This window comes from Phocoena sinus, chromosome 8 (genome assembly GCF_008692025.1).
Source record: "Phocoena sinus isolate mPhoSin1 chromosome 8, mPhoSin1.pri, whole genome shotgun sequence".
In the NCBI taxonomy this organism is placed as follows: Eukaryota; Metazoa; Chordata; class Mammalia; order Artiodactyla; family Phocoenidae; genus Phocoena; species Phocoena sinus.
Genome location: NC_045770.1, coordinates 66,600,426 through 66,614,072, shown reverse-complemented (window position 1 = coordinate 66,614,072; position 13,647 = coordinate 66,600,426). Strand labels below are relative to the sequence as shown.

Genomic DNA, 13,647 nt, shown 5'->3' with positions numbered 1-13,647 from the left:
GAGTCTTAGCCTGCCCCTGCTCCTTTCCTCCTCAGCTAGGGTCCTGACTTGCCTGCTAGGTTCTGCCAGCTTCTGTCCCCAGGACCCTGAATCTCAGACCCCACCTACACTTGGATGAGCCTCCCTGATTCAGGACTCAGACACCCAAAAGGTGCCAGGGATCCCTGCACCCTGCCATCTCGGTGCCCACGGACCAGGAGTGCCCTTGCCCCCGAAACTGGGTGACTGGTGATGCAGACCCTCTTCCTGAACTCCTCTCTCACTTCCCTGCCCCACAGGATGCATTTTCCCTCCCAGCAGGCCCCATAGCCAAAGCCATGCCGGCCAAGACAAAAACTGCTTTAGGAAGAATTGTTTTGAATTGAAAAGTCAATGTAATACTGCAATTGGCAGATTATTCTACCGATGAACATTTCCTAGAAAGAAACAAGTGCGGAGCCTGGCTCCACCGAGCCCTGTGGTGTCGTCGGGAGCTCTGCGACCTTGGGTTTACATCATTGAGGGAGCAGACACGGGCCGGCAGCCTTGCCCATCTGCCATCCAACATCACCAGCCCCAGGAGATCTGCTGTATCATCCCCAGCTCCTCAGGGTCAGGCTGCGTTTTTCACAACCTAGAAGAGGGGAGTTGCCTCTGGATTTTAAAAGAGATAAGGGAATGAGTGAAGAGAAATGGGACATGACTCAGCGATGAAATAAATGCCCGCAATACATCACTCCTAGGGAGGGGATCTGCCTCCACAAGTGATTCCCCAGAAATACTCCCTGGGGTGCTGGGTGTGGTAATTACATGCTCCAGCTGGCTCTGATCCATCCTCAGGAGATGAAATGGGACACCTGACTACTGCCTCCTAAGCAGGTTGAGGAAACTGAGCCCCAGAGGCATCAGCCCTGCCCACTCTGTCAAAATCCAACCTGAAACTCAGAAGGCTCCCGAATCCCGTCCCTTCTCTTGTCAGCCTGTGGGGTTCCTCCCCTGGCTTCAAGACCCAGCTTGAAAGCACCACATCGCCTAAGGGGCCCTTCACCCCTGAGATCCAAATTTGTCTGCTGTGGCACTCAGCCCCCTGTCTTGCGATTACCTCCCATTTGTCTGTGGTTACCGACTTGTGGGGCAAGTCCAAGAATTCAGAGATTAGGAGATGGGAGGAAGTGATCAAGGGAAGGAGGGGCTTCTTGAACAAACCTCCACTGGGTCTTACATGCGCCTGGTGAGAACTCAGAGTGACAGAGGGTGGCAGCTGTGACTTCAAGGATGATTATTGCCAAGGCGGACACACCTTGGGTCCTGTTATAGACCAGGCCATGGAAGGGTGGAGAACGGCCATGAGAGGATGTTCTGAAATAAAGACCTGCCTGTACTAGAGCTTACTTTGCACGTGTCAGTGGCCAGGATGGAAATCTGTGCTCTCCTGACCCATTCATTTCCCATCCTACCCCACCCCACAGGTGACCTGGTCCTGCCAGGAACAGAAACTTTCAGCCTAACAATGTTGGTTTTACTTTCAAACAACCTACAAGGAAGACCACCCAGATCCAAAAGCAGTCATGTCTCCTGGTTATCAATTATAAAATATTGATAGTAAGCAAGCCAACTGTTACCCTTTGACCCTATAATTGTACTTCTGGAGCTCCGGTCAAAAAAAAAATTACTCTGAATATTTAAAAAAAACAACAACACTTTAGGCGTTATTTCTAGAAAAATTTTTGAAAGCACCAAAAGAAATGGTTAAGTAAACAATAGGACATTCACTCAGTGGAATATTACGCACCAATAAAAAGTATGTTTAATTAAAAACTATAATAACATGAAAACTATTTACATTATAATAAATGAAAATAAAGATACAGAATTTTTATCTATATAATATACATGGTATAATTACAATTATAAAAAAAGAAAAGTTATAAAGAAGGAAAAAAGAGGAAAAAAACCCACCCCAAATCCTAATAGTGATTGCCTTTGGGAATTGGAACATTGCATGATTGTTTTCTCTTTCTATTTTCCCATAAATCCCATAAGTATGGGTTAATTTTATAATGGGGAAGAAAAAACAACTTTTATTTAAAAAGTCAGGAGCTAAGTGATTTGGTTCATTCTTCCTTCCCCCAAGAGAGTGTGCGGTAGTTAAGACTATTCCTGTTTAAACTGATGAAGTTCACTGCTTCTTCCATCCATGGCCTAACATTTCCCTAAGGCTGGTTTGAAGGGAAGCCAATGACACTAGTCACAAAGTTGGTTTTTCTAAGGCTGCAGCAGGTGGGTATGTTCGGAGCAAACAGAATGATCACTTAGTAAATGCTAGGAGAACCAGATTTTAAGCGAGTGCTAGAGGGCTCCCACCCCACACAGATATTCTTCCCGGGCCTGACAAGGAGGCAGCGACCATGAACAGGAGCGAGTCAGAGCTCAGGGGGGCCTGGCATCAGCCCCCCTCTGCTTTGGGAGGTTCTTTTTCTTGGTGGGCTGGAGTGGGGAGAGTTGTAGTGATGGAGCTCCCTTGCTGGGAAGTAACAATCGTGGCCGGGCTCTGGCCGATTTTCAGATTTCCTTAGTTCTGCACTTAGTGAGTAAATGAAGCTGAGAGAGGCAAGAAGGGATAAACGGGGCGGGGGAACAGGGCCAACGTGGAGGAACGAAAGGGATTCTGAATCTCTCTTGTAGAGTTCCATCTGCACGTTTCTCTCGTCTCCCCCAAAGCTTGCAATTAGGCTACTCCACCTCGGTCCTTCTTCCTTGAAGCACTTTAACATGAACGTGTGCAATGCCATTTCCACAAATGAAAACAAAGAATGCTGGCCTTGTCCCACCCTTGGCCAGTGGGCTTCCTCTCAGGCGCTCTGCTGCCGCTGCCCAATCCGTGCCCACAGATTCTAGGACCCACACCTCTGGTCTCTGGGGGCCGTTGTGTGTTTGTCAAATAACAGAGCTAAGTGATAATGTCTTCCCACAAAGAGATTCCTGAGGGGAGTGGGGAGGCAGTTTTCTAAGCCACACACCACCCCCCCCACCCCCACACACACACACAGCCAGAAGCCAGGCCTGGATGGAATCAAGGCCCCAGAAGAGTCATCGAAGCTTAGAGCAGAGGTCGAAGTAACCTGGGCATCTTATCCCCACTGACCTTTCCGGCACTTAAATACTGCTTTGCAGAGCACCTGTTAAGTACCGATGCTGTGCTAGGCACCTGGGATACAATGTGAACAGAACAAATACAACTTCTGTCCTCTGCAGTCTACAGGGAAGATGGAAAAGAAAGGATGAGGCCATCTTGTCCCGGGGGCCCTGGTCCTCAGGCAAAGCCCTCATTTGGATTTCCTACTGACTGCAGGCTACAGAACATATTGAATATGTAAGAGAATGTTTACATCTTTTTTTAAGGCATTTTATTTTTAAAAGTATTTTTAAAGTCTTTTATTATTAAAATTGTTGTAGCGCTTTCCTCAACTGTGTTCTTTTTCCCATGGCAGTAAGTGGAGATTTTAGATGCTTACACATGTTTACATAAGGATTTCATCTCTCCTCCTGTACTAATGGCTAAAACATAATTATGAGCTGCGCTTGTTAACCAAATGGAGATATTCCATGAGACAAGGAGACTGATTCCTAATATGGAGGTGTCCTTGGGCCGCAGCCCACTTATCCTGGTTTCCATCTCCTCCTCCCGACACAGAGGTGCCTTCATTAGTGGAGGAAAGAAAGAGGTCTTTGTGATGATGTCACTCCCAGACCACCCTACACAGACAATAAAACTGAATTTGAGAGAAGCCTGGTGAAATGAGAGCTCCGAAGTCATAGAATACCAGAGCTGCAAGGGCCCTGAAAGGTTACTTAGCCTAATCGCCTGATGTTAGAAACGGGCAAAGGGGAAGAGACTTGCCTAAGCTTACACAACCAGTTAGTGGTGGGCTGTTTTCACCAAGGTAAATACGGGGAAATTCATTCCATAGAAACTGCAGTATCATTATGTGTTAAATACTATGCCAGGCAGGAGGGGCACAGGAGAACTCTCACCATAATGTGACATGCACAGCCACATGGCAGAGCAGAGGGAAGCGTCTTCCCACAAAGGGAAGCGTCTCACTCTTCCTAGGGGAGCTACAGAAGGCATCAAGCAGGACGGGATATCTGAGCTGGGTCTCAATGATTGAACAGGAGTTTGTTGCAGAGAGAAGGGAAGAAGGTCATTCCAGAAACATGGAACCACATGTGTAAAGGTGAAAACACGTGGAAGAACGTGATGTGTTTGGGGAATGAAGAGCAGTTTCGTATAGCTAAAATGGAGGCTTCCTGAAAGGGATATAACGGAGACTACACCAAAAGGGCAGACCACGGGGCTTCCCTGGTGGCGCAGTGGTTGGGAGTCCGCCTGCCGATGCAGGGGACACGGGTTCGTGCCCCAGTCCGGGAGGATCCTGCACGCGGAGCGGCTGGGCCCATGAGCCATGGCCGCTGAGCCTGCGCGTCCGGAGCCTGTGCAACGGGAGAGGCCACAGCAGTGAGAGGCCCGAGTACCGCAAAAAAAAAAAAAAAAAAAAAAATGGGCAGACCACGGAAAAACTGTGAAGGACTTAACACCACGCTAAGAAGTTTGCTGGGGAGATGTTATCTCGGTGCTTAATAAAACCACATATCGGCAAAAGGATGAAGGGTGAGTTGAACAAAAAAGGACCAGAGCTAGGGAGACTAGCGGGGTGGATACGGCAATACTGCAGGTGGAAAATAAAGACGCTATAGTTTAATAAAATAAGCAATCCCAAGGAAGACTAAGAGCACTCATGAGGCCTGAATTAAGGCAGCAATATTTAGATGGCAGAATTAGCAGGACTTCATGAGAGATGATTGGCTGTGGGGATGAAACAGAGCAGGGATGGGCAAACTACTGCCCAAGGCCATATCCAGCCTCCATCCATTTTTGCACAGCCCCAGTACTAGGAACGGTTTTCATATTTTACAAGTGACTGAAAAAGAACAAAAGAGAAAGAATATTTTGTGACATATTAAAATTATGTGAAATTCAAACTTCAGTGTCCATAAGCACAGTTTCATTGGAACACAGCCACGCTGGTTCATCTGCCTATCATCTGTGGCCTCAAGGGCAGAGCTGTGTAGAGGCCAGAGGGCCAGCAAAGTCTAAAATATTTACTATCTGCCTCTTTGAAAAAAGTTGCTGACCTCTGAAACGGAGGACAACTGCAACATTTCCACCTTAGGCAGCTGGTGGGATGGTGGAAGAGGAGAAGCAGATTTGGGCAAGTGGGACAAATAATAATTCCATTACAGGCATGCTGAATCTGAGGATCCCGTGACACATCCAGGAGACAGTGGAAAGATGTATCTGGATACAAGATCTGGATTTGAGATGTGGATTGGGGGACCACAAATGGGCAGGTGGCCCTTGAGGCCATGGGAGTAAGTGAGATAATCCATGGAGAGGAAAACAGAATGAGAGGGCAAAGCAGGTGAAGTCAGGCCCCCGGGAAATGCTGCTGAGAGGTAAACAAATAACAGAAGCTCGAGAAGGAGTCCGAAAAAAATAGACACAGGGAACAATTCAGTGTGGATAAGATCAAGGGAGAAGAGAATTTTAAGAAATTTTAAGAAAGAAAAAGTTGAGGGACTTCCCTGGTGGCACAGTGGTTAAGAATCCCCTGCCAATGCAGGGAACATGGGTTCTATCCCTGGTCTGGGAAGATCCCACATGCCGCGGAGCAACTAAGCCCATCTGCCACAACTACTGAGCCTGTGCTCTAGAGCCCGCAAGCCACAACTACTGAAGCCCGCACGCCTAGAGCCTGTGCTCTGCAACAAAGAGAAGCCCATGCACCACAATGAAGAGTAGCCCCCGCTCGCCACAACTAGAGAAAGCCCGTGTATAGCAACGAAGACCAAATACAGCCATAAACAAACAAACAAACAAACAAATAAATAAATAAATTTATAAAAAGAAAAAGTTGAATAATACGAACGCCACCAAGAGCCCAAGTGGAGTGACGACTGAAAAGGAGACTGGATTCTGGAGAATTTAGCCAGTGAAGTGTAAATCTTGGGAACAGAATAAATTCTTCAATCGACTTCCAGGAGTCCACACTCTCCCACTTCCCCTCCTATCACACTGGTCACTCCTTTCCAGCCTCTCTCGCTGGTTCCCCCTCATCTCCCAATTTCTAAATGTTGGAAAGTCCATGAACCTCTTCTACGTCCTATACTCCTTCCTTGATGATCTCCTTCAGTCTCATGGCTTTAAGTACACCTACACACAGAGGTGTCTCCAGCCCAGAACCCTCCCCTGAGCTAGATTCCTAGAACCAACTGCGAACTCAATATGGCCCCGGGAAGTCCAGGAGGCACCTCTAACTAAACAGGTCCAAAAGAGAGTCCTGCTCTTTCTCCCCACATCAGCTCTTCCCGTAGAATTCTCCAACTCAGTTAACGTCATTTCCATCTCTGGGTTTGTTCAAACCCAAACCCTGGAGTCATCTTGATTCTACTCTCTCACCTTCCATCCGATCTTTCAACAGATCCTATCCACTATATCTTCAAACTATATCCAGAACTGAACGCTCACCCCTCCACTGCTACCGCTCAGTGCCAGACCACCTCTGTCTCTCACCTGGATCATTACAGTGGCCCCCTAACTCACCTCCCTGTTTCCACTCCTGCCCCCCTCAGCCACTTACCAACATCAGAGCAAGCGTGACCATATTATTCCTCGGCACAAAACTTCCCGCGTCCCTCTGAGTAAAGGCCCCAGGCTTACGATGGCCTCCAGAACACTACACAGCTGTCCCCTCACTCTAATTACCCCTGAGATCTCACCACCTTCCACAGTTGTCCTCAAGACACCAGGCCCACTCCCGCCTCAGGGTCTTTGAATCTGCCATTCCCTCTGCCTGCAGTGTTCTTCTCCAAGATACACATACTGGGCTCCCTCACTTCCTCAGGACCTTACCCAAGTAAACCCTTCTCGGTGAGGCCTTCTCTAGCCACCCTATTTAAAACTGTCAACCATCCCTCCTCCCTCACTCCACAACGCTCCATTTCCCCTTTCCCTGCTTTATTTCGCTCTAGAGCACTTATCACTACTCTAATACAATATGTACATTTTACCAATTAATCTTGTCTTTTCTACTAGAAGGCAAGCTTGTGAAGGCCGGGATGTTTGTCTGTTTGTTCCCTGCCATATCCCAGCACCTAACAGTGCCTGTCACATGGCAGGCAACTCAGTAAATAACTGGTGAAAGAATGGGAATAGCGGATCAGCAAGTGACTAGGAGCTCAGAAAGGGGAAGCCAGTGCAGACAACTTTTCCAAGGCCTCTGGTGAGCAACTAAGAGGAAACCAGCATCGGGAGTGTCTACAAATGGCAAAGACTCAAGCATATTTGCAGATGTTAAGGTGCTAGAGCAGCACGAAAAAGACTGGGGATATGAGGAAAAGGATGTGGCTATGCCAAGTCTGGGAAGAAGTGGAAGTGAAAGGCCTCATGAGCAAGGGAAGAAAGGACCTCCTCGGAGGGGACTAAGAGAGGGAGGGAACAGGAAAGGACAGGTGAAGATACAGAAGGGACTGGCGGGTGGGGGAGGGGGGGTGAAGAAAATTTGAACAAGTTCATACCTGGCACTTAATTTTCTATCTCAAGGTCTGGGGAAGAGCTTGAGTGACAAGGGTTTCAACATGGCACTTTGGAAAATGAAGATGCAAGCTGATTAGGAGAGAAGGATTGCTCAGCAATGCTGAGGCTTCTGCTCACTCTAGAAACCATAAATCTATTGCAGAATTTGGGGATTTCCCCCAGTTACACGGGACAGCCAATGAGAACCAAAATGGTACACTCTGGGCACCAGACAAAATGTAAAAACTCTGAGGGATAATAAATAAGTGGTTAAAATGTAGGAATAACCATTGCTGCAGGCCTAATTTAGGGCACCTTCAGCTGGGAGATACAATTCAAGATGACATTCCTGGAAAGAGCAAGTCGTGAGGACAGATTTGGAGGAAGGCAGGTGAAAAGTGGCCCTTTGGCAAGTAGACTCTGAAAGGGTAGTCTAAGAACTACACAGCATAAATGGGGACTGGAAACCCAAAACGAGAAGATCCACAGAAGAAAAACAAAAGCTACCTAGCTACAACTCATGAGAATGGGACCAGGTATTTTTAAATGCTGAAATGTGACATCTTGGGAAACAGGATGATCTGACTTGCAAAGAAAGATCCCTAATTTCTAAAGGACCAAAATAGTGCTACACAGGCTTCATACTGTCGTGTGAAGCTTTTTGCAGAACGTGCGGAATCTTCTTGCAGTCCATGATGAAAAGACTATTTCAAATTTTAAAGACTACTTAAAACTGAGCTGTCTATTTTAATACCTTTCATTATTTGTGCCATGCTTTGTCTCATTTAAGCCTCACAACCTCCATGTAAGGAAGGAATTTTTATTCCCATTTTATGGATGAAAAAACAGAGGTTTTGAAGCATTGAGGAACTTGTCCTAAGTCATAGCAATAAATAAAGAGCCAGACCAGAAATCAAGCCCAAATATGTCTGGTCCCAAAGACCATGCTTTTAGGCTCTATTCTCTCTTGCCTCCCTCATGCTATTTTTTCTTATGAAACACAGGAGTGATCATCAGTTTTACTATATTCTTATGAGACTTCCAGTCATTCTATGATATATGTTAGTAGGTATTCTTAGGAAAACATACTTTTAATATGAAATTATTGACCTAAATATTCTAACATGTACCTGACTGTGAGACACAACAGGTTTCAAGTGAATGAATGGGAGTCCTTGGACCCAGGAGAATTCTGCGCCAAAGCACTGGGGAAATTTGTGGATAGACCAACATCCATGATCTTGAGGAATCATGAAGAACGGGAGGTTCCAGAACACTAGGGGGAACATGGAAGAAGGCAGTCTCTGCAAAGCACAGAGCTGTGAGTTTATGCAGGATCCAGAGCAAGACCTAGCCTTATTGTTACTGAAGAGATGGTTAGTGGGCCCCTGACAGGGAAAGCACCGATCACTGAGATCCAGCATGTGCTCGCCAAGAGCAGGTCATTTCAGACCAACCCCACTGCCATCTTTGACTTTGCAGGACCACCCCGTGTAGCAGCAAGAGGCTATAGCTGGGTGACGGCATCCCTTTAGAAGAAGCACATGCTCTTCCATTCACCCCCTTACCTCCCCTGGATTAGCTAATAGACTGAATAACAGAATCAGGACTTAACAGTTAAGTACTATAACAAGGATAAAAATAAGATCTTGCCCTTGGTTTCAAAAACCCAACTGAGCCAATCCAAGATAGGGAAGGGAATGACTTAGGAGCAACAAACATTAAAATGTCTTTGAGTGACCTGGTAACAAGCTCAGAGATAGCTGTGATGTTGCTGGCAGAATAAAGGAAAGCAGCCTCAGCTGCATTAATAGAATGTGGTATCTCTGCTAGAACAAAGGAGGTGACAGCCCTGTCCTAATGGACCGGACTACCACCATACTATGTTGACTTCTGGGCAGCTCACTTTGAGAGTCTGCTAGTTATTCTCCGTTTCTCAACACTCCCACTATGATCTACTCTCTGCACTGCTCTGCGCCCTAAGGGAGCTGACCCCGACGTATTGCATCACCCAGATTCCCTTGCCCTGGTGACTTCCCACGGGGTCTGGCCAATGGAAAGAACCAGCAAGAGGTTCAAGGGCAAGAAGAGAGAGAACATGCAAGTATCTCTTGTGCCACTGTCTCCCTGCTCCATCTCCACATTTCCAGCAGTGGCTGTGTCCCTCTACAGCTACAGTTCCTATCAGGCAGCGCCCCTTCCACAGCTCCAGCTCTCAGTGGGTTGCGGTTTGCTCCCCTGGCCCTTCAGGCCTAGGGGTGGTAATGGCTTCCCCTTGGTGGTAGCTCCTAGGTGTCTCAGCATCCTTCTGGGTTCTCTTCACCCTGCCCACATCTCTGTAAACTGTCCCTTCACCACATTATTTTTAAAATCCCAACTAATGTGCCCTTCTGTTTCTTGCAGGGACCCTGACTGAAACTGAAAAGATAGGATACCAGGGGGCCATGAAGCTCATCTGTGAGGACCAGCTACTGGAACAGAGGATGTTTGGACTGATCAAGGGGCTCCACAAAACAGGCTGGTCCACTTGGAGAAAGTGAAGAGCCACCGCCGCACTCGTTCTCCTGGCTGCATGAACAGAATAGTAGTACATACAGAGAGACCACCTTTGAGCTCAATATAAAGTAAACTTTTCTAAAGAGTTGGCAAAGTGGGGTGAGCACCTCTGGTAGGTCATGAGCTTCAGTAATTCTCAGTTGCCCAGTCTCAAGCTGGAGAGCCCATATCGGGAACACTGTAGGAAAAAGTTACAGGGATACCTAGGAAAAGACTCTCCAATCCAGGGTTTCACAATTTGTTACCAACTACACACTACTCACACAACGGTTTTCCGAAATAAGCACACTGGAAGGAGGGCAGGGACATTTTTGGGGATATGTTTTGCTGCTTCTCAATTCAATATAGAGAATAGAAGTCTAGTTCTTTGTATCAAACTTGATAATTCTCAACACTGAGTTCTTTTTCATGCTTTAAGATAACTCAGGAACATGAAACTTATTTTATATATCATCATCACAAACTTAAAAATGTTTATTCCCAAACCACTGAAGTCTACGAAAATAAAAAAATTTTTTAACTAAGCATCTTCTACCTACACACCAGTCACTAGCCCTTTTTCCGACTGTCACCTCAGTATTCAAAATAAAAATCAGGATGCTACAAATAAATGGTGGAGAGGATGTGAAGAAAAGGGAACCCTTGTCTACTGTTGGTAGGAATGTAAATTGGTGCAGCCACTTTGGAAAACAGTATGGAGGTTCCTTAAAAAGCTAAAAATAGAGCTACCATATGACCCAGCAATTCCACTCCTGGGTATATATCTGGAAAAGATGAAAACTCTAATTCAAAAAGATACATGTACCCCAATGTTCATAGCAGCACTATTTACGATAGCCAAGATGTGGAAGCAATCCCAGTGCCTATCAATAGATGACAGAATTAATAGGATGTGGTGTAAGAGAAAAACAAATAACGTATGCTAACACGTATATATGGAATCTAAAAAAAAGAAAAAAATGGTTCTGATGAACCTAGGGGCAGGACAGGAATAAAAATGCAGATGTAGAGAATGCACTTGAGGACACGGGGAGGGGGAAGAGTAAGATGGGACGAAGTGAGAAAGTACCACTGACATATATACACCACCAAATGTAAAACAGATAGCTAGTGGGAAGCAGCCACATAGCACAGGGAGATCAGCTCAGGGCTTTGTGACCACCTAGAGAGGTGGGATAGGGAGGATGGGAGGGAGACGCAAGAGGGAGGAGATATGGGGATATATGTATATGTACAGCTGACTCACTTTGTTATACAGCAGAAACTAACACAACATTGTAAAGCAACTATACTCCAATAAAGGTGTTTAAAAAAAATAGATGTGGTGCATATATATATATATATATATATATACACACACACACACACACAGTGGAATGTTACGCAACCATAAAAAAGAAACACTGCCATTTGCAGCAACATGGATGGACCTAGAGAATATTAGGCTTAGTGAATTAAGCCAGACAAAGGCAAATACTGTATGATATCACTTATATGTGGAATCTAAAAAATAATACAAATGAATGTATATGCAAAGCAGAAACAGACTCACAGACATAGAAAACAAACTTGTGGTTATCAAAGGAAAGAGAGAAGCGGGGAGGGGCAAGTTAGGGGTGTGAGATTACAGATACAAACTATTATATATAAAGTAGATACGCAACAAGGATATACTGTATAGCACAGGGAATTATACCCATTATCTTGTAATAATCTGCAAAAAATACTGAATCGCTATGCAGTACACCTGAAACAAACACAATATTGTAAATCAACTATACTTCAATTTTTAAAAAAAAGGATGCAAAATCTGCCCATGGGACAAAATATTTTACATGTAAACTGTCCTGGAAAAAAAATAAGATCACCTCAATTCACCCTGGTGAGAAAAAGGAAATGGTTTTTGCGAGAGCCCTTAACTCTTGAGTTCACAGAAGGGTCAGATCAGATCCCAGGATGCTACAAGTGTGTGTGTGTCTAATCGAGGTTTTCTCCTTGGGTGTGAGTTTATCATTTATCACAAGGCGGGACCGCTAGGACAGCCACCTCTCCACTCATTCGTCCGACAAACATTTGGTGTTGATCTACACATTAATAGAGCCCTGCTGGGCCCTGGGGACGGACGAGAGATCCAGAGCCAAGGCTGCTACCGTACACTTCAGCAGGTCTAGGAAATGATCTGATTTCAAAGACCAATGAAGGCAAAGAGTGAGAATGACGGCGCCCAGAAAAGTTTCAGAAGAAACTTGGAAACTGCCAGCCTTCGGCGCGGAGAAGGCGGGGACTTGGGGCCCAGGGGAGGACGCCGCCTCCGGGCTGGCAGGCCCCGCCGCCTCCTCGGCCCCCGGCCCAGCGCGGGCGTCGCCTGGTTGCAGGCCCGAGTCGCCACACCCGATCGCCGCGGGGCCCAGGAGGGCAGCGCCCGGGAGACCCAGAGCAGGGCTGCGGCGAGGCCCGGCCCCATGGGACATTCCCGGGTAGCGCGCGCCCGCACCGCCGCGCGCCCCGCTCCCCGGCGCCAGGCACCCGCGGCGCGCTCCCGCCATGCCAGAGGAGCTCCGGCCCCTCGGCCCCCCGCCCGGCAGCTCGCCGGCCCGGGCCGCACTCACCCTCCTTGGCTTTCTTCCTCCGGGCCAGAGTTCCTCCGAGTTTCCCCAAGAAGGAGTCATCTTTCTTCCGGGACGGGGGCGACTTGGGAGTGGGGGACTTGGGGACAGACGGCGACTTCTGCGGGGAGGTGGCCATGGCGACGAAGCGGGCAGCCGCGGGCCGGTCGGGACGCGGAGCGGGCGCCGGGCGGACGCGGCGGGCGCGGCGGGGCTGAGGCTGCGGCTTTCCAAACGGAAGCGGAATTATTCCAAGCATTTGAGGCAGCTCACGCTCGCCTTTCCCTTCCCTCTCTCCCTCCCTCGCGCCGCCCTCCGCCCTGAAAGGAGCTGCGCGCTCGGGGCCCGCGCTCCGCTGCTGCCCGGAGCAGGGAGGATGCCCCAGATCTGCCCCTTGCAGGACGTGCGGCCTTACCTGTTTCGGTGTGTGTGACCCTCTCAGCCTGGGAGCCCTGGAGCCTGGAGGCCGTACTTGCCCCGACTCCGCACTCAGCAGAGTTCCTCGCTCCAACCCAGGGTTCAGTGATTGCTGAACTAAACCCACCTGCTACTCTGTCTCCCGCTGATTTGACCCGGCTGCTGGGTGAGGAACTCGCTCCTCCCCTGCATTTCAAACTGTAGTTATTAGGCCCGTGTCTTGTGCCCATGAAAGAGAGTGAGCCTGCTCAGGAAGAAATAGAGGGAACCAAAATGTGTTCGGGCCCCACCAGCTGGACACATCCAGCTGTTCCTGCACTTATCCATGACTGTCAACCTCCTCTACACCCCCAACCAAGAGTGAGAAGTTTGAAGTTCATGAGTACAGGCCAACACCTAGAGACATCTATGTTTCTAGCAGCTCAATGGCTTGTACAAAGGAGGATCCCAAAT

General features: G+C 47.6%; 1 protein-coding gene across 6 annotated transcripts in view; it reads right to left on the bottom strand.

Moving 5' to 3' along the window:
• Positions 1-13,647, bottom strand: part of PARVA (parvin alpha) — a 183,284-nt gene extending 169,637 nt beyond the window's left edge. For 2 of the 6 annotated variants that reach the window (XR_004351242.1, XR_004351243.1), the window contains exon 1: positions 12,781-13,038. Coding sequence is in view for 4 of the 6 variants with exons in the window: in XM_032642017.1 (XP_032497908.1) it covers positions 12,781-13,036 (256 nt within the window). In the remaining 2 variants the exon portion in view is untranslated. Of the gene's footprint in view, positions 1-12,780; positions 13,074-13,192 lie in introns of those variants that run through there. The other 4 variants (XM_032642018.1, XM_032642019.1, XM_032642017.1 and 1 more) reach the window with 4 other exon arrangements.